The following is a 22,168-nucleotide window of genomic DNA, read 5'->3' on the forward strand; positions in this document are numbered from 1 at the left end:
TATATTTTAGTATATTTTGATATTAGTACAATCACACCGACCAGTTAATTGTCAAATGTTTGCGTGTTGCATGCTATTTGTCACAATTATTTTTCTATTATATTTCTATGATAGTTTAACTGCATGTTGGAACTACACTTTTTTTTCCAATGTTTTTAATATACAATAAATGTTTTGTGAATTAATATTATTATGATATATTACATATATTGAGATAAAATAAAAAAACTTATATTATAGTCTTTAGTAGGGTCGAGACTTATTAGACACAAATTGTAAATATGCATGCACATATGCACTTAAAATAAACAAAATGTGATCACAAGTAAGCAACTGATTATTTTTCCAATGGCAATTAAAATATTTGATTTATTCATTTAATTTAGACAATTTTTTGTAATTACTAAATTTTCTGACAATAATAACACTATAAACGATAAGTCAATAACCAATAGTATATGCAGGAACAATTTTTCTAATAGCCTAATTGCCAAATCCAGTTAATAATGTTATTATTTCATCTTCATTAATAAACCTAGTTATGCGGAGAAACAATTAGGTATTTCCGTAGTTGCCCTGTCCTGAATTGTTCTATGATTAAGGTATATTGACTGACGAATGGAAGTTAAAAAAAAAGGGGGTTCAACCTTTAAAATAAATTTACTTAACATAAAGTAAAAAGTAAAAACTGAGTAAATATGCTATGCATAACAATTAAATTGCCAAATTTGTGAAACATGTGTTTTGCTCGGAAAACGACAAAATAAGAGAAAATATGCAATTAAAATTTTTATATGTAAATCCGTTATGACTGAAAACTAATTTATATCTTATTAAGACTATTCTGCAGTCATTATTAAACAATATTCAAATGCAACAAGTTTCTAACCCTAATCATAAATTACATTTATTTCAGCATATATTTAATTGAAGGGTCTAAACTATAATATAAAAATACTTTTAAATGATAATAATTAATAATATTAAGACATAATGTTATACATTTAATTACATAAATTGACAATAATTGTATAACTTGTGGAACCAGTTTAAAATTGAATAATACATACAATTAATATTTTTGTTTTAAAAAATGGTACATACACTGTAATGTCCTTAAAACTATTCAATAACACATAATATTATTTAGACTGAACAGAAACATTTGGCATATTGTACATTTCACAAAATAAGTTTTGATGTTCTATAATTGTTCTCTGTAGGATAATATTAAAACTTTGACATTTTTATAATTTAGTATTGTTGATTAAACAAATTTGTTTGAACAATGGATTGAACTGCTACATATTCAAATTGTATTACATTATATAATTAAATATAAATGTAATACCAATAATTGTTACTTAAAAAAAAAATTATAAAATAAAAGTATTACAATTTGGAATGTTTAAATTGTCTAATATACACTTGGTTCTAAGAATCATTTGTAGTGCCACGTTGCAACATTTGTGTACTATCGATTTTATTATCAGGAGACATCAAAAATTCTTTTTTGATCGGCATGAGTGCTGCATTACTTTCCGTAGCTGTATTAGAGACTGTACATTGTGTGTTAAGTTCCTTAGAATTAACCAAAGATTTTTGTGGTGATATTTTTACTTCTTTCTTTTCATAAGGGTGGTACCTTGCATGTTCAGGTTGAATTTTCGGAGATTTATTTTGAATTGGGCCCAAATCTAATAAATAAATGTAATTAGTTTTAATTTTTGATAAAATGTATTTATTATACAATACTTGAGTGAGTAATTGGCTGTAAATGTGCTTTCGGGTCATTATGCATTAATTGCTGTTTTGTAGCTTCTGGACTTTTAGAGCTCCTCTCTTCCTCAGGAAAATTGTTGATTATTTCACAATTTAAATCATCATCTTTTTTTTCAACTTCATCAGCTAAAATTTTAATTATTAAAAAGTTAAAAGGTTACTTAACACAACCAATTATGTATATACATTTTTGGTTTTTATATTTTAACGCAATTGCAAAAGCTAATATATGACATGCACTTGTAGGCAGTAAATCTAATCACAATAAAAACCCTATACATATAATCATAAAAAAAAATGTATAACTTTGAAAAAAAAATGATTTAAACACATTTGTATATACAACTAATGAGCCGAAAAAAATTGAGTGTTACAAAAAAAGTTCTTTAAAACTGAAAAATTATAATATTGATGTATCAATAATACTTATGTCTTATGGGGGACGTTGAAAAAATCCTTAGGCTATTATTAAACTATTATAGTTAAATTTGTAACACCGATTAAATTACAGTGCATTGAACAACCGGTTACATGCCTGTTGGCATTATTCTGCATACCATGTGAACAATGTTACATACCTAACCAGTAATTAGTGTTGTACGCTGTAAATATGTTGAAAAACAAGAAAATGCAAAATACAATTCATAATATGTTCTAAATATATACAGCATGAAATAAGTAAAATAATAGCTAATTATCAACATTCCATATCTATTGATAACATTTTTCAATTTTATTTTTTTAATAAAAAGTTTGATGATTCTGTATCCGCTAACAAGATGTTTCAAATATGAATTTAAAAATTATAGTTGTGCACCATATCTAATTCTCATAATTATTTTATGAAATGTTATATTTAACAATACTTGTCTGGTTATTGGGCAGAGTTTTTTTTAGTGAACTGATTGAAGAAATATAGTTTTCGATATTAGTAAATAAGCTGTCATCTATATCCTTAAAATCATCATCATCTGCACCACTTTCTGCTTTAGACTCGTCATCGCCTAAAAATTAATTATTAATACTTGCATTAATTCATTTACATTTAAAATACATATTAACAATTCATACTCATATCTGAGCTACTGGAAGTAACTTGTTTAGCATTTTCAATAGAGTTCCTCTTTTTTTGTATTTTTTCAATAACTTCTGGAAGTTCATGAGGAGGAACTCCAGGAATGTCAGGCAAGTCATATTTAAAGTCATCACTATTATCATCATTCTATAAAAAATCAAATAACAATTAAATAATTAAAATGTTCATAAAAATATTTAAAAATGTATATTCACCAAGTATGCTCACCCTCATTTTTTAATTTAATAAAGAATTTATTCAAATTCTGATTTTAGGAATGTTTAAATAATATACTCCAAGACCATATTTTCAAATTTCTGAATTTTTTTTGTACTACTTAAGGAGTGTAGTGACACAAACTTATGTTTTTCAAATGAAAACCCCTCTTTTTTACTTTTAATTAATTGGTGGGTAATTTTTTTGAAAATTTTGTTTTACTACAGTGGTGGATTTTGAATAGCTGCATTATTGAAGAAAAAAAGGAGGTGAGCATGTTTGATGAATTACCCTATATAGTATTTGTTATACCCTTATATATACAAAATAGAAAATTGTTGAAATTATGTAAATTATAATACATAGGTAGGTAATAAATGCTAACTTCCATTATCATTTACCAGTGTATTTAAAAGTAGGTACCTATATGCTGAATTCTTTATCAGAAATATTTTTGTATTTAAGTTTAATTCTAGGAGCAAGAATTACTGTGAATTGTTTGGGTTTATTAGTTGCATTCGTCCCATTTATAGTACACAGATCTAAAGATTTAGAACTTCTAAGCCCTTCTCCTTTTTTCCTGTTTAAATGCTAAATTAAAAAATACAATTAGTTTTGATTTTATAGCAATGATATTAGTGTTAAACAGTGTTTCACATGGTTCACTTTATTCAATATACAGTAGAAATAACTATAAAGAACAATGCTTAAAACGAGATACTGTTTACAACAAGCAAAACGTTAGGTCCCCACAAGAGCTTACATGATTGTATATTGAAATCTAAGTTAACAGAGAGTATGGCCATTATTACAAGTTATCGGCTATAATTAGTAAAACACTTAAAATTATAAAATAAATGTTCAGTTATATAGAGTTGGTCATTATATTTGTACTATTGCATGTGTATATATGTAAATATTTAGGTTGTTATGTTTTAGCCAATATTTAGGTCGACTTGCTTGTTAAATTGCACTTCTATATTAAATATTTTATCTTTATATTGTAGATATCGACTTACAATACAAATAATTTATGTATTTATATAATATCAAATTAATTTAAGTATGTATATACAGTAATAAACTCCAATTAGCAATAATGATTAATACTAAATAATAATTTATAGTCTAGTAAAAATAAAATATCTGTTTTTGTTGTTGTGTGCATATATTTCCTGCTTCTAACCGGAAACAACAAACACTCGTTAGGGTGCAATTGAATTAAATTTAACAAGCGTCCAGTTACAACGATAAAAACTAGCTGGCCCTTGACACTCGTTATGACTGATTTCTACTTTATTTAAGTAATACTGTGTTATTCTAATAGATTAAGCCTCTTTTATTATTTAATTAGTTTTAAAGATATAGGAATGTGTTGAGCACATACTTTTAGAACAATATAATACAAAGAATCATACTGACACAAAAAGAGAATTAGTCTTAGATTAGGTACAATATTCTTAATAACAATATCATAATTTTATCAACAATATGAATTATCACAAAGACTTGGTTCATGTCTGTACTAGAGTACAAGGACAAATTATTGGACTTGTTGAAAATAATGATACTATAACCTATTGATACTTCAAAATTACAATCATACTACATACATTATGGTTTCGTTCGTCCGAGATTTTGATTATATCAATGTTCTTGCGTTCCATGATGCAGAATTGATTATGACGATGGCTTATTTTAATTTAGTCTTCAGGGTTCGGATAATGGAACAACCTTTTAATTGCAATTTACCTTCAATTATAAAAATTGTAATTACCAAACAATAATTAATAAAAATAAAATGCTTTCTGGTAACAAAAAAAATACTCTTGTTATCGGGGAAATGAAACTAGTACCACACTACCATACCCAGGAGCGCGCTTATCCTTGGTGCATCAAAATGAGTAACTTGGATGAGCTCCGCAATTTCCAACCCACAATTCTCCCACTTCAGTATCTACAAACCGCTGTGATCGCCTCCATTCGCAGCGCTGGCGTCGCCGGCAGTGGCGGCGGCCGGAGTTGCGTTTTCGAATGTTCAGTGATGGGAATGCTTGAGAATGGACGAGTTTTGGTCGCTGCTCAGGAGCGCTCTAACCTGTTGTACAATAGCAGTTTCAAGTGTTTAAACCTAGTTGGTCAAATGGAAAATGCCACATTATAGTCTATCATCATTACTTAAACCGATGTTAAACCACTGATTATAGTCATGTAATATCTACCACGATTAACTAACTAGTAAATTAGTTAATCATGACATCTACTATATATCTAGTTAACCGGCAAAACACAAATATATATTAACACTTAAATACAGAGGTTACCCAAGTGTGCACCGTGGCGTCTTTGCAGCCATAGGCGGAAATCCATTGAAAATATTTGGAGGGCTAATATTTTTCATTCACAATAACTGTTGGGTTTTTAGAGCGGCTTAGCCTAGAAGAATTTGGTGTCCAGGATAGGCTATTTTCAATCATCCTAGAGTGTTCTGTAGGTAGGTTAACTGGCAAATTAGTGGTATTTTAGTGGTCAAATATCGCTTAAATATTAGAGCATTAATAAATGATGAAATAACAGATTTTATAAAAGAAAATATTTATAACAATAATACCTACAACTTGAAATGTCATATTAATGTCATATAAGTATTTAGTAGGTACCCCAAACCACAAACTCTCACAGTTTTATATATAATTGAAATGTGAGTTGTAGTTTATATTCAATATTAATACATCAAAGATGAAAAAATTATTTTTTAAAAAAACTACAAGTCATTTAAAAAAAATAGTAATGTTCGACGTAAAGGAAATATCACAAATATTGTTTGAAATTTTTATGTTACATAATATAAGTTAATTGTTTCTTTTTAATTATATTTTATTAAGATTGATGATAATCGATTATTTTCCGTTTTCCGTTTATTATTTTCTTTTCATTATTATTCGCTACAATGTTATAAATAATGCTTTTTTGAAGCTCTACAAATAACACAATGTAGGTACAATAAACTGTCCAAAGCCTTATAATTTGATCAACGTACTATTTGCTTCGTTATGACAATCATTAATATAATAAGTATTATTATTATATTATACTATATTTATTTATATTTTATATTTCATATTGATTATAAATTGATTAATGCACCTTAAAAACACCAGGGATAAGTTTTTTCGAAAATAACTAACCATAAGAAAAATATAATTAACACCCCAATAATAAACCCATTAAAATCATACTTTGTTAAAAATAATGCAAACATGATTTTTTGTCTTTTATAACTGTACTATTATTCGATAAAAGATACTTAAATATTATTATTAAATGTTATACAATTAAGTAACCACGAATCAAAATTAAGAAAGTAAAGTTGTATGTTTTAAATATAGTTATTAGTTATTAGTAAATAAATAAAACTAATATTCCCAACTACCAAAGTGATACACACACTTTAACATGCAGAAATGAGAATACTCAATAACTCAATAACAAATATTTGTTAATATGTATCATCCTGATAAATGGTAAATACATTTTCATGAAATAGGATATGATTATTAAAAATTATTAACTAAATTATAATTATTTTCAACTATTACTTGAAAATTGAATTTTATTGAAAATATAAGAAATGTATCAATATGTAGTATGTACCTAGTTGGAACTTTATACTTACGTCCCACCAGCACCCCTCTCATTTTCAAAGGATTGCATTTTTATTATTCAATCCTTTAGTAGGGTGCTTGTATGAATTTGTAAACAGCGGTACAGAATTTGTATGACAAAAGGAGCTCAGATATATCAAAAAATCCTCAGGAGTGGCATAATGTCTCACCGCCCCTCAGACATGGGTAAAATTTAACAATGTTATAGAACTTAAGAAAATTATAGCAGTGTATCAAGCATTAATAGAATACATAATTAATCAACTATGGTATTTCTATATGGGGAGGTAGGTAGGTACTTATCAAACAACTATAATGTCAAGGCAAAACAAGATTGATCGTTATAAGTTTTTTATTATTTTTAGTTACTAAATATGACTCATGATGATGATCTATATTTCTTTCGAAATAATTTAAATGATTCAGAATATTGTATTGTAAAATAATAAAATTCGAAGAAAAATATCATCTTAATTCATCTTATTCACTTCATTATTCCAATGCAATAAGAATAATCTAAAAATTAAACGAAAGCTGAGCGACCAACGCCTGTAAGCTGTGACAGTGTCAAGTGGGTCACTTACCCTTGTGTTTATACTGTATACTGAGTGGTGCGACGGTCAGAGGCGCACACAAATGGGTGTATACGTGTTATATTATCATATTATTATGAATTATGATTATATCGAGATGGCGAGAGGTAACAGTGTCTGCAGTATTATTTTAGTGCAATAATTTTCGGCCGTGACCTGTGCGCTATTGTAGGGCGCGGCGTGCATAATCGCAATTTGTGGATGCCAACGACGGGACCCGTGTGTCGCTATACTATACTATATTAATATAGTGAGATGGTTCTCGTCATTTTTGGCGGCTCCCTGCGATTTTGTATTTAGAGAGCGACGAGTTCGATATTTACGTCTAATAATTGCTAAAGAAATTCCGACCGACAGCAATGGCTGTCAGGTATTTGTCATCTGTATTACTAAAATAAAAATGCATTGAACTATTAATATTTATTTGTATGAATATATCTTATAAATAAATATACAGTGTGTTTTTTTTTTAAAGGTAACACTAAATAATTCTGTCCAGTGACATTAGCTTGATATGCAGTTTTCAGGAGAAGATAGCTAGGGAGTACATAAATACACATTTCTTGATGATTTTTACATTTTTAGATCTTTGGGTGTGCTCATGCACAATACAACTTGCAATTTTTAAAACGGCCACAAGTGCTTTGAATACCAAATTCAGACAGATTGATTTTTTTTAAAGTCAATTTGGTAATTTTTACAAAATCTCTAAAATCAAAATTGACTAAAGGACAACGAGTTAAAGTTTTGATTAAAATTATTGATAGCCTACGGATACAAAAAAAAATACTTGATATTTTATAATAATTCATACAATTCTAGTATGATTGTTGAAAAATTCAATAATTTTAATCGAAACTTTAGCTCGTTGTCATTTAATCAATTTTAATTGAAGTTCATCATGTCTGACTGAAGCATCTAGAAGCAGATGCACTGCACGCAGCATTGAAACAAGATTTTGGATCTGGTCAGTTTGAAAATCTATAAGGTCTCGTTTACGACAATGTGTCCCATGTTTCTGTACACTACCTCGAAGTTAACAATCAGATATGGCAAGCCTTTCATCATATCGTGTGCAACAATTCAAACCTTTTACGAGTACTGGTGTTGACTAGGCCGGTCCGAAATCATTAAAAGGTTCTCGAGATCGACGATATACTCCCACACTAGCATATATATGCCTGTTTGTCTGTACAATTGTGAAAGAGTATCATTTGGAGTTGAGCTCAACCTTGTCCTCTGAGACATTCCAGTTGGCGTTTGCACGCTTTTCATTTCACCGTGATCCAATAAAAGAGATGCTCAGTGATTGCAGGAAAAACTTTGTTGGAGCTTCAAAACTGTTAGCCCTTTTGACAGAGCTCATCACTCACTAGGCAGCGTTCCAAAGTCACGTGCACTTATTATTGTATTTACGATCAAGCAAATAAAATACGATTTGTTCCTAACACTGGAATCGTAAGTCTTATATTACTATCGCCGTCGATGTTGGAGGCTATATACTGTCAGCGTCGGTGGCGAGTGAACTCTGCGTAAGTCCACCAACAACATACGTTGTGCGAGAGGCTACCCAGGTTGTCCAGTTCGACGTATGTCTTCTTCATACACACGTCAACGTCAATCCATCGCCATTACAAGACTTCAATAGCTTTAAGTTAGATTTAAGTATTGTCCCTGGTTTTATGAGCTTTGTGGCCATTGCACCAGACCGAATCGACCATAGAGGCCCCCTCCTCATGATGAACTTGCAACATCCTAATTATCGTGATAGGTCTTTCCCGTCCGCGTCGTTGTCATCGTCGTGCGTGAAATTGCCTACCTGTCGAGTTTGAGGCGTAGTAACATGTGGTTGCCTACCCAATGAAATAGTCGGCGTTAGTTTGGACATTGGCCATATGCAAAACACAAGTGGTTCTCGAGCATCACCGAGTGGTTTTTCGGGTAGCCCCTATTTAGGGCTCTTACATTAATAATTAATAAAAAAAATAATCAATATAACGTTATTAAAATGTTAATAATTCTTATGCGTCAATTATATTTATTATTTTTGAATATTATATTTGTATTAATTATATTTAGGAGTCAGTTATATAAATTAAATCATTTTTATGGTTAAATTGTGTTCATATTTTTTTATTTTTTTCTAAAATTAATTCGATAACAATTGTAATTTGTGTAAGCAAATCATATTGATAAAAAAAAGCCTAGTTGAATAAAAAATCTAAATTGGATAAAAATTCAAAATTAGGGCATTTCCCTAGCAACCCCACCAAAACTTTTTTTTATAAACTAAATCCCTACAAACCAAAATGATGAGATAACAAACCAATTCAAAACGACTACAAATAAATGGTAAAAAACATTCAAAATTCGAAATTTTGGGGCAAGGGAAATGTACATCGTTCGTTGGAGGTAAATACAGCCGCAACAATGCCTTCCCTCAACTAGTACGACGACGGCGATGCGTACTACAGCCGCTGCAACGACGTCGACTATGATCTTGTCCCACTGCCTTGACGGCGACGTGTAGTAAATACGATAAAACGTTCCCTGGTTATGATGGTGTGTAACGTACCGACAGCGAGAGTAATGGCGGCAACGATCACGGTACTCCTCCCACTTGATGTGGACGGCGGTGCTCACTCGCGTTACTCCGACATCGGGTTGTCTCGGCGAGGAGGTTTCGGCGTGCTGTTGACGGCGGCGAGAATGTTGTGTACACTTGACCGTCGCCCGATCCGACCTTGAAGTAGCGCGGCTACGGAACGACGACGGCGGCCATTCGTTCGACGATATTATAATGACACCGTATTGGCGTGTATGTACGCTCTTTTATACAAATATATATACATAAATATATATATGATAATTGATTTTACGGACATTTTTCATGATTTCTTGATACTGAAATTAAATTCTGACGACTGTAGTCTACATAGGTTTTTCAGTGATCTCCAAAATTGCTCTGGCATTAAATAAAATACATCAAATTTTAACCGCTACCACCAAATGATGCGTTCCAACGCCATTGATCGTCAAAAACATTAAACAATAATTTATAAATAAAAACACTCTTTACTTTACACACTAATTTATTATATTTGAGTCAAAATACTCGAATACTTTATTAAGATTTTCTGATAATTATTAAGATCTTCTGCCTCACTCGAGTCCGTACTACCAATACGTCCCCGATCGTAGAAGCCGTTTAACTACTCGCCCTAAAATTTCCTGACCAAGGCACTTCCCACAGTCACGTATGTCATTAACTTCAACATAATTGTCATATACATAGAATAAATACTTACAAATATAGCACTAAGGATTGGTAAACAAAAAATTTCAAATTACTCATGTCGGGAGCGGGTAAGACGTCTACCCTCCCCCATCCTACCAAGGGCTTTTTGATAATGAATCGATTGCATTATCATTATCGAACAAAAAAATCTTTTGTTCCTAAACATCTGATAATCTGATACCTTGAATTTTGTATAGTCATTAATCCTGTCTCTTGTTCTTTAAAATTGTTTTTAGAAACATAATATAAGTACAGAATTATTTTCAAATTTTAAATACTGAAGGTAAGTTCAACTCCTATGTTTTAAAGTCATTAGTATTAACTTGCCAATTTTATTTCTAAGTTTAGGAATTATATTATTTTTTTTGTGTATAAACATTAGATCATCTAATTACCTCAAAATATGTATAATATAAGTTGTTTGAACATTCTCAGTATACAGTTACAAATGAGAAGGTGACAATCATGGTCAAAAATGTAGGTTGTATTGAACAGACAATTATGGTGAGACATCACCTTAGAATGTTGCCAATGATAGGCGGATCTGTTATGAGTATGTGACCGACTGACCACCAGAGCTCAATGTGCATGCTTAAAGATGTTCCTTTCTTATTTTGAACTGAGTATAGAACTGAAGTATAAATAGATGTGTTTTCTTGTGATTTGATTATAAATGATTATTTCAATAAATAGCTTTGTTCAAAGTATTACAGCAGCATCTCATATTCATTACTGAAGTATCTAATAAAAAATTGTTTTCATTTAGATTAAGCATTTATTTTAATGTTTATGTATTATGTAGCCTGGTAAAAGCAATAAAAATTTTAAACAAAAAATTTATCTTAATAATGTATGTAAAATATACATGATTCAATCAATGTTTTAGGTAGATATTATATAATATTTTTAGTTTATCATTCAAGATATTAACTTATAAAGTACGAGAATTTTACATTTAGCAAAAAAAACTAAATATCTACTAAGCACAGTGCTTCAATTGATGGGGCGGAGTCTAGAGTTAATTTACTTTTTAAGTATACTTTATTTTACTTTTAGATTTCACTTTTAATTATTTCAAATTAAAGTACTGACTAAACAGGAGAAAAGATGGGCAATTTCTTAATTTTATTAGATATTTGTCTTTAATAAATTAACACATATTATGTTGATGTAGAATTGTAGATTTCTTAACTATTTAAAATTTGAAATGATGTGTCGTTTATAGCTGAATACCTAATTAAAATGGGTGGTCTGAAAAGTGTACAATTCACAATTCCCTATGTCTTTCCCTATACATATAATTTTAAATATTTTAAAATTTAATATTTGTATTACTTTTATTATTTTAATTTAATTGTATTTTTAACAAATATTGAAATATTAAAATAGGAAACATGGAAGATGATGAAAATGTTGGAGCTCCATCATCAAATACCAGTAATCGTAAGGCAAAGAAGAGATTTCAATTAAAGAAATGGAATGCTGTTGCTTTATGGAGTTGGGACATTGCTATGGACAATTGTGCCATCTGTCGAAATCACATCATGGATTTATGCATTGAATGTCAAGCTCGCCAAGAATCAATGTCTAGTGAAGAATGTACAGTTGCGTGGGGCAAATGTAATCATGCTTTTCATTTTCACTGCATATCTCGTTGGTTAAATACTCGACAAGTATGTCCACTTGATAATTGTGAATGGGAATTCCAAAAGTATGGTGCATAGAAATACATTTGAAATATAATTTAACACACATTTTTCATTCCTTGTATTTTTGTATTATTAAAATGTTCATGAAATTAATATTTAAAGAAAAAAATATGATTTCCAATCACTAAATTTCCTGATACTTATTTTTTATATCAAACATTTGTCCTGTAAAATATTTAATTAAAAACATTATACAATAAATGAATCTATGTACTGTGGATACAACTGATAAATATAATACTGTTTTGTATATTTTATTATTTTTTATTGACACAAATAACTACTGGGTTATGTATTATATAGAATTAAGGTTCAATTACTATAGTGTTTAATCAAAATAGTAGTAATATGATATATGAGTTGACACATAAGTCATACTTACCTATACAGTTACACCCAAGAATAAAAAACACACATATATATATGCACTGGCTATTTAAGCACTGGCTTTTCTAAAAACCAGATTTAAAATTTTTTATTTTTAGTACTAAAAAATAAAAATGGAACATGTTAAATTATATGTGTAGTGATAAAGTCAATAAATTATATACTAATATAATTATATTGTCAGGTCTTTCTGTTTCATTCTATGTATAATGCATCTACTATACATATATATTATTATTATTATTATTATTATGTATTTATACTATATGTATATTATTACTATATTATAATGATTAAATTAATAATAATAACAATAATAATATGACGAATGCAATCTTTTTGGTAAAAATTAAAAAACAACTAACATTATCTCAAAATGAATTACTTAAATAACAATATCATTTAAGAAAATATATGCCTATCATGAAATGTGAAACTTGCATTGTAATGTCTTCTCAGAATTTCATTTTGTGTGCAATGACTTATCAATTGTTATTGAATTCAAATTGACATAGATATAAATATGAATAAGTACATTACATAGGTACATTTACAGTAACTACTTATTCAATGACAATTAGGCTATTGGCTACTATATACGTACACTGTACAGTGTACAGCATTGTGGACAAGTGGATAAGTACAATACTTAATAGTACGATTTACCAATTATAATTGAACGTTGGCTTTAGTTTGCAGTCTGTACTTTTTTGGTCATATAGCTTAATTTATTACTAAGAAATTATTTTAAGCCTAAAATATTTTTTCGTATGTATTGTAATTTAGTGTATTGATTTATTGTGGTTTCTTTATACCTATTATCAATCCTCAATAATAAGGAAGACAACACAAATGAAAGTAGTTGAAACATAAAATATAAACTAAAATATTGTATATATTTAAATGCATAAAATAATAGGTCTCTAAATTAAAATGTTATCTTGTTATTTAAAAAAAAAACATATTAAATGCAACTTAAAATACAATTATTTTACAGCTCAATTAATTTACAAAATATAATGCATAACAATATCCAATCAAATTAATCAATAATTTAATTGGCAACAATTTAAAATTATTTCGTTGAGAATACTAATTATTACAAATTAAAAAAAAAACACATTAAAATAAGCTTAGGTTATCACTTATTTAATAGTTCGGGGAAAGACTTGTAAGTTTTTTTGATTTCTGTTTATTTTTATTCCTTTTGTTACTGTTATTGACTGCTATCAGTCTAAAGAAGTCAATAATTAATAATTATACAGATGTATTTATAATAAACATAAACATAAATATAATAATATAATACTATAACATATCTTAATACATAATTATATTAGTATTTTATTATAGTAAATAAATTCATAACAATTTTGATACTAAATTCATACTCAGTGTCTCAATTTAAAAAATGTATTCTTATGAAATTTGGCATTTAAGTTCATAATTGTTTTAAAAACATTTCCCTTTTGAATCAATATACATTTTTTATACACAAAATGATAGATTGGAAAATAATTTCTTTGGTTTTATCCAAAATATATGATCATCTATCGACTGTCATCATTCTTGTTATGGATTAATTATCCAAATTAATGATAAATGATTGATAAACCAAAGTTATGCAAAATTATTATTAAATCATATATATAAATCACTTTAACAATTTGTGCAATTCTTTAATGAAAAATCTCGTGAACAGTACCTTCATTTATTCAATTGTATTTATAATTCGTATATTGTTTGATATTTTTAATATTTAAATTAATGAATTTATCGGGTTATTGAATTTTATTATTAATTAAATCATTTATAGATTTATGGATTTGAATTGTATATTATTGTTTAGTATTTTTAATAAAAACGTTTTGTCCGGAAGGGAATTGCCCCGTTTTGGGGGGAACGTCCAATGAATTGGGGAAAAGACTTGGGTGGGAAATGTCCTAGATTCATAATTGTTTTTGTTCCTATAATAGTTTAACATGGATCTAAAATGGTATGAAAGAAACAATATTTTATTTCGCTGTTTCCAGTCCACACCTACTATATTAGGTTGTGTTTTTTTTTTATAATACAAAATGTTTATTTTCATATAATATATATAAATTTTAATTGCGGATGACATACAATGACATTTGGAGTCAAATGCAGCCCGCGGGTTGCCAATCTTTGCAGTGTATAATATTAATATTCACCACGGTTTCAGATAATAGAATAGATAGTATTGTTCCGATTTATTATAAAAATTCACCGAGATAGATAAACAATATAAAATAAGGATTGTTTATCTATCTCGATGTAAAAATGATATCACATGACAGCTGATATGAATACAAAAGTTATTCGATCTGGGGCCTATTCTACCAACATACTTTGCAACTTTTCACTTTTCAAAATTTGCAAAGTGCAAAGTCTTTTCATTCCAAATAAAAATTAAAAAGACTTTGCGAATGATGGTAACATTATGAAAATTGCGTTACCACTTTTCATTTTGTTATCATATTGTTACTTTTTGATACATGACGCCTTAGATCATATACTATGGATGGAACCACAGCGTATTTTTTTGTTGCCGATATTATCGGCGAGTCTCTTGATTATGTGTTCGATATTACAAGCGAAGTTACTAGTCGCATTTTTACCAGTTGGGGAATCAGATACTAAAAAATGTAATAACCAATAAGTTATAATCAACAGTCCACGGTAATACAGTAATATAATATTATAATATAACATAATACTATAATTTTTAATATTATCTTAGATTATAATATCATTAATAATCTAGATGATAAACATGCGACGAGTAACCTCACGCATGCGCAGATCAAGCACCTAATCAAGAGACTCGTCACTGATATCGGCAAAAACTTTTGCATTTACATAATAAGCCGTGGCTCCATCCATAGTATATTATGTTCTAAGCATGACGCCATCACTAGGAAATAGCATTTGTTAAAATGTTATTTTATGCGCATTTCAAAATGGGTATTTGTTAATCATTACACTGTTGTCACCACAGATATATGAACATATGTTTGTTTTAACATACGTATGTTTATATATCTGTGGTTGTCACCGACTATACCAAGGATTAAAGAATTGATTACAGCTCAACTTTAAAACCGATATGGTTACCAGTTGTAACCGTAGTTGGTAGTTAGTAGTTACTAGTTACTATGCCCTCGCACGAAACGACCCACTGCGTAACTTTCTGTGAATCCGGCTTCACGTTATCATGGTGTAATGGAAGTACCTAAGTATAGTCGATACTTAGTACTTGATCGTGTACTTACGAGCTACAAGTTACACTCTCAATTCTCACACTCACACTGAGTGTCACAGCTTATTGAGCATAGACCTATAATCTAGATTCTGGTTATTAGTTAATATTGGTGTGTTTAACCTTGGTTTTATAGCCATTATATATTATATTTTGAGCTTCCAACACATCAACGAACACTAAACAGCAACGAAGCGATTTTGCTAAACATCGCAGAGCCAGAAGGTTATCGATAGTTATTCCATTTGAAATTGTCATGGATAAGGTCTTAACGTGCGTGGCGCCCGTCAACATAGCTGTTATAAAATACTGTGAGTTCTTACCCGTTATTATGTCACCTTTTCTGTCCAACATTTCATAGTTATTTTTCTGTTTCCGCAGGGGGCAAAAGAGACGAACATTTGATATTGCCTTTGAACGATTCAGTTAGTTTGACATTGGACTGCGATCAGGTGAGTATCTACTGAACATTTGTATCTGTATATTTGTATTTGAGTATACCTGTGCAACCACATAATTTCTTAAAAACAACAGAGCCGTTCTTTTTCCAAATTTTTTGAGCCTTTGAGAGAAATTTTTCTCATCATCATACCTAGTTTAATCTATGGACAAAATAACACATCATAACAAAACTATTTTCTCTTGTCCAAGGACTCAAAAATGTATTTAATATAAAAAAAAAAAGTAAGTATGTACCTATATTATATTCCTTGATTGGAAGTGTTAGACCAAAGATGTAGACACTATCCTCAAAATTGTCGTATTTCATTTTGGCTAGAAGAAGTGTTAATTTAACATTTTTTTTCTAGATGCACACCAAAACATCTGTTATTACAGGACCATCGATAGATGAAGATAGTGTTTGGCTGAATGGGCAGTAAGTAACTTACTTCTGATATTTTTCTATGAAGTGGTTATACTTTGAAATTGACACCTGTGAGTTAGGTGATAGGTAGACTCTCTTTGATAATTTTTTCTTTAGATTACCTTATTTATTGCCTTATTCAACACGTGCATCTCATTATGTAATAACTAATAAGCATTAAATTATTATCATAATAATAGAGAATTATGCTTCATCTAATATATTTTTTATAATTGATAATAATTAATTGGATGATTATAATATTATAGGATTATGTCCATTGAAAGAAATGAACGTCTGAAAAAGTGCTTTGATATAAGTAAGATTGTATTTTAAGAACATTAATTAATACAGAATTAAAAATGTATTTGTTGTTTCTTTGTATTACCTTTAGATTATATGATATATATTAAGCATTTAAGCTACATTATAGTTTTTACAAACTGTTTTTTGTTTTTCTTGAACATTTGTTTCAATTATAATTGTTTGATTGTTAGGCCTTAAATTATTTTTTAATCTTAATATTCTTATGCACCATTTAACCAATGAAAGTATTTTATTCTAAAACAATTATTAGTTTTTGAATTTTACTTTTTCCACAAATAGTAATATACAGTTAAATATTATCAGTAAACGCAATAAAATAAGATAGGTTGATTTTGATTGACATGAAAAATAAGTTTTAAATAAATAATTTTTTTTTTTCAGTAAGAAATTTAATTAAATTACGAAAAGGCGAAAATAGTGAAGAGGAAAAGTGGAAAATAAGGGTGTGTTCTGAAAATAATTTCCCTACTGCAGCAGGATTAGCTTCATCAGCAGCTGGTTATGCATGTCTTGGTTTGTATATTTATTTCCATAAGTGATGACAACCTAAAAACGTATAAATACTTAAATTAATATTTAATATTCTTTAAAAATATTTAAATAGTTTACACATTAGCTAATGTTTTTGGCTTGGTTAATGAAGATTTACCATCTATAGCAAGACAAGGTAGTGGAAGTGCCTGTAGGAGCATTTATGGAGGGTTTGTTCAGTGGAAAGCTGGTGTTGATCACCAGGGTGATGATTCAACTGCAGTTCAAATTGCTGCTGACACACATTGGCCGGAAATGAGAATTATTATACTAGTGGTAAAATGGGCTTCTTATACCTACTGATTAAAAGACACACTAATCTACCTTTTAGTTTGCAATGTTGATTTAAATTCATAGTTATAATTTAAAACTGAACTTCCTATAAGTGAATATAAAATCATATATTCACACCCATAGTCGCAGCCCCCCACTGGTTGTTAATACTGACCATTATAATCATTAGTACTAAACACTACCATTCAATATTTTACATTAATTATTATAGTCCATCGTGTCCTTTAAATACTATAGCATATTTGAGGTAATATTTATTTGTTTTATAATTTGATAACAACTACCACTTTTTGCCTGATAAGAACGGCTCATTTTTCATGTTCAATGTTCATGATTAATAAATTATACAGTAATATTATGATTTCAACCTTACTCCACATAGATTATTATTTTTTAATTAATTGGCCTAAAATTGCTTCCAAGTTTAGTATCACAGCATTAATGTAGTACACCTAAATAGTATGCAAACTTTTTACTAATTTTACTTTTAAAACAATTATAGTTTATGTTTTTAATTATGTTGGGTTAGGTAAACGATTCTCAAAAAAAAACTAGTAGTACTGTGGGAATGAAACAAGCAGTACAAACTAGTGAACTACTTAAGTACAGAATTCTTAAGTGTGTGCCCGAAAGAACAAAAGAAATCATTCAAGTATGATTATTTCCTAAGTATTTTTTTATAAGTGTAAAAATAATATATTTTTGGTTTTTAGGCCATAAAGGATAAACAATTTGAAAAATTTGCCGAAATTACAATGCGAGACAGTAACCAATTTCATGCTGTTTGTTTAGATACATATCCTCCTTGTGTTTATTTAAATCAAGTATCACATGAAATAATATCTTTTGTTCATGATTACAATGAAGCTATTGGTCAAATTAAAGTAAATAATTATAATTTTAATGTGTTATATATATCACATCTTAAAGTTGTATTAAGTCTTATTTTATTATTATAGGTTGCCTATACATTTGATGCTGGTCCAAATGCTTTTTTATTTATTCAGGAAAATGACCTGAGTTTGTTTATGTCGGAATTGGTTAATGTATTCCCAACTGAGCAACCTAATTCTTCATATTTAAGAGGAATCGTATCAACATTGCCTAATAATGTTTGTAATTTAATGTGGCACAATTATATGTTACATCTTTTTAACTGTACATTTATTTTTTGTTTCAGATAAAACCATATGGTTTTAAATCCAAAGATAAGAATCTTTTAAAGTACATCATGGTCACTAAATTAGGAAGTGGTCCGAAATGTGTTGATGGCCATTTATTAAACAGTGATGGTACTTTGAAATCAAAAATTGAATCAATCGATTGAATTTGAAATTTTCTAGATTTTTAATGTACTATTATGCATGTTTCTAAGGGAATATTTATTGATGGTGTCAGATCTGCAACTATAGTTTTTTATATGTTTATAATTTATTGGTTTATTATTGCAGTTAAATATTTACATTTAAGAATTATAAATTGGCCTGAATATCATATAGTTTATTTATTATACATAATAATAATAATAATAATAATAATAATAAAATATTTTGTAAACAAAAAATATAATTTAGTATAAGTTTGATCACTTCCTCTAAGCAAAAGCTCATGTCGAAGATAAAAAGGTCTTATAACATTAGAATAAAAATAAATGTACATTTTAATAATAAGATCAATGTATGTGTTAAGCCTCTTACACACTTAATTATAAATGCTGTATTTTTGGATAATTAATTGGATATTATAATTTTTATATTTAATCACTATATTTTTAACTTGCATTGGTTTATTTTCTCAAAAACTATTGTACCATTTCAAATCAAAAGTTACACCAATAGATTCTTGCTGAAACTTAAAGGGTATTTATAGTTTATTTTTAAAACTCCCATACCGAGATCGCTAAGTAGCTTAACTGTAACTCACACATGCATATTTTTCAATTCAAGAAAAAAGAATTTTCTGTTTCTTTATTTATAGAATTGCCATTTGTATATGTAACTATTATAATTAGTAGAAATATGGCATATTTTTTTACAAATATATTTTTTTTTAAACTTTTGAATGAGCAGCACCGGGTGGGACAATTAGAACAAAAATAGTAATACCAATGTACAATGTGTTTATTTTGCAGTAAACAATAAAAAAATTATCATTATTTAATTTAAACAGTTACAAATCTAAGAAAATCAATTTTTTTAATAAAGTGCTTAAAATTATAATATGCACTTGACTACTCTACAACCCTCCCCCTTTCAGTATTAAATAATATCATTATTAATTAATAATTTTATTTTTATTTAGAAAATAATTTTTTTTACTTTGGTAAATGTAGTTAAATGAGGTTACCCCATCAAATTAGTTTGTACCTTGGAGGTGAATAAGAGTATATATACGTATGTAATACATAATGTGTGTTAATATAATATTATGATGTATAACTAGCCTGCCACAAATGTCTGTATAGGGTTATGATAATAAGCTAAAATTATTAAAGTTTAAACTAAAATGCAAAACAAATTGATTGCAAAAAAACTATTTCTGAGTGCAAACATTTTCTAAAATATGTCATAACAATATTTATTTTCTTTTTATACTTAGTAATTAGTATTATGCTTATGTAAGCAAGTTATTTTTATTTGTATATGGTGGTATTAGCATATTTTTTTACACAAATGTTCAACGTTATCTATATTAAGATCCTAAGACAACCAGGTAATTTTAAAATGACATATAATCATGTATATTTGTAAATCGTATACTCTGTCTTAAAAAGTCAAAACTCAATGATCACACTTAACACTAGGTCGTGTGACGAAAATTAGTCGGCCGTCTGGTTATTCTCTTTTGAGTAGAGTATAGTTGCTTATAATAAATATATTTAAATGAAAATTAAATAAGTACATATATTTAACTATCTAATAAGTTTTCATCTTTAAAGCATATTCTAAAAACACGTTACAAATTAAAAATGTATTTATTTAAAACAAGTAATAACAATATAATATAGATATTTTTAATTTAAAGATACAATTCACCAGTTAATTAAAACATTTTCATCATTACATATTAAGCGATTTATGTCGATGGAATCAACAATATCTTTTTCACAATTGAATAGCATCAGTGGAGGCATTGAAACATATTGTATATTTTAAATATTTTTACCACAAATTGGATCCAGGCATATTTTGAATAATACATTATTGAATTTTATTACATAAATATGACTTAATGATTAATAAATATTGTTTTGCAAAAACATTTGTTCAAAGTTTTATATTAATTGGACAAGAATGGAAAATGAAGATTCGAAAAATAATGATTTTATTTTTTTTGTTTTAATTCAAAAATATTATATTTCGTGTGTTCCTGAAACTTTTTTAGTATATTATTATATAGCATATTGTATACTTAAAATGCATGTTCAAATGCAACTTTATAGAAAGAAAAATGTTTTTTTAATTTTTATTAGTTTTCAACCTAAAAGTTATTACAGTCGGCGAAAAATAAAAAATTTAACCAACTTTATTACTTATGTCTTGTGTAACGTCCGATAGTTTTTATGTATTATAAATTATTTTAATAGCAATGGTATCATAAAGTATACTTAGGGCCAGTTGTACCTTCTCCGATTAAAGTTAACCGAAGTTTAATCGTCCGAATTTGGCCGGTTATAAAATCTGTTAAGCGTAATCGAAGTGTAACGGTAAGCTGGACCTTTGTAATATAAGTTGAATTAAAATTTTAAATTTAACACATCCATAAAGTGACATCTCTATAGACACTTACTGTGTTTAATACTTAAGAACTGAATTATCGTAAAAAAACCAACATACAAACTCAAATAATGTCAGCATCATTGCTGAGCTTAAATTTGGTATGTTACGCACTTGTAAGACTGATACAACAAACGCCTGTGTAACGTCATCTTAATTAATTGTAATTAAAAAAAAAAATATGATACCTTTAATTTTTGTAGGAAGGTTTAGGTATCAAACTGTTGTTAAAATACTGTATCAGTGTGAATAAAAATGCTTGCACATGACAAGGTTCCTGAGTATTTTAATAAACACATTATTATGTACTTCATTATATATTATAGTAGGTAAAAGGTACTTTATAATGAATTATGTGAGAATTATG

At 28.3% G+C, this 22,168-nt stretch overlaps 3 protein-coding genes across 3 annotated transcripts; 2 read left to right on the plus strand and 1 right to left on the minus strand.

Annotated features, from left to right (window-relative positions):
• Window positions 1–1,043: 1,043 nt before the first annotated feature.
• Window positions 1,044–4,925, minus strand: LOC111036358. Its single transcript, XM_022318359.1, has 6 exons — window positions 4,901–4,925; window positions 4,687–4,825; window positions 2,854–3,004; window positions 2,649–2,786; window positions 1,756–1,908; window positions 1,044–1,697 (listed from the first exon to the last, which is right to left on the minus strand). The coding sequence occupies exons 2-6, from the start codon at window positions 4,738–4,740 to the stop codon at window positions 1,435–1,437; spliced, it is 759 nt and encodes a 252-aa protein (XP_022174051.1). The 5' UTR covers window positions 4,741–4,825; window positions 4,901–4,925; the 3' UTR covers window positions 1,044–1,434.
• A 5,879-nt stretch (window positions 4,926–10,804) lies between these two features.
• On the plus strand, window positions 10,805–12,388 carry LOC111036365 (RING-box protein 1-like). The gene is made up of 2 exons (XM_022318371.1): window positions 10,805–10,912; window positions 12,019–12,388. The coding sequence occupies exon 2, from the start codon at window positions 12,024–12,026 to the stop codon at window positions 12,351–12,353; it is 330 nt and encodes a 109-aa protein (XP_022174063.1). The 5' UTR covers window positions 10,805–10,912; window positions 12,019–12,023; the 3' UTR covers window positions 12,354–12,388.
• A 3,876-nt stretch (window positions 12,389–16,264) lies between these two features.
• Window positions 16,265–19,352, plus strand: LOC111036381 (diphosphomevalonate decarboxylase-like). Its single transcript, XM_022318394.1, has 10 exons — window positions 16,265–16,319; window positions 16,390–16,460; window positions 16,818–16,885; window positions 17,143–17,192; window positions 17,582–17,713; window positions 17,805–18,007; window positions 18,555–18,677; window positions 18,739–18,909; window positions 18,985–19,137; window positions 19,206–19,352. Exons 1-10 carry the CDS (start codon window positions 16,265–16,267, stop codon window positions 19,350–19,352), a joined length of 1,173 nt encoding a protein of 390 aa, XP_022174086.1.
• The last annotated feature ends 2,816 nt before the right edge of the window (window positions 19,353–22,168 follow it).

Source organism: Myzus persicae, unplaced genomic scaffold, assembly GCF_001856785.1.
Source record: "Myzus persicae strain clone G006 unplaced genomic scaffold, MPER_G0061.0, whole genome shotgun sequence".
Classification (NCBI taxonomy): domain Eukaryota; kingdom Metazoa; phylum Arthropoda; class Insecta; order Hemiptera; family Aphididae; genus Myzus; species Myzus persicae.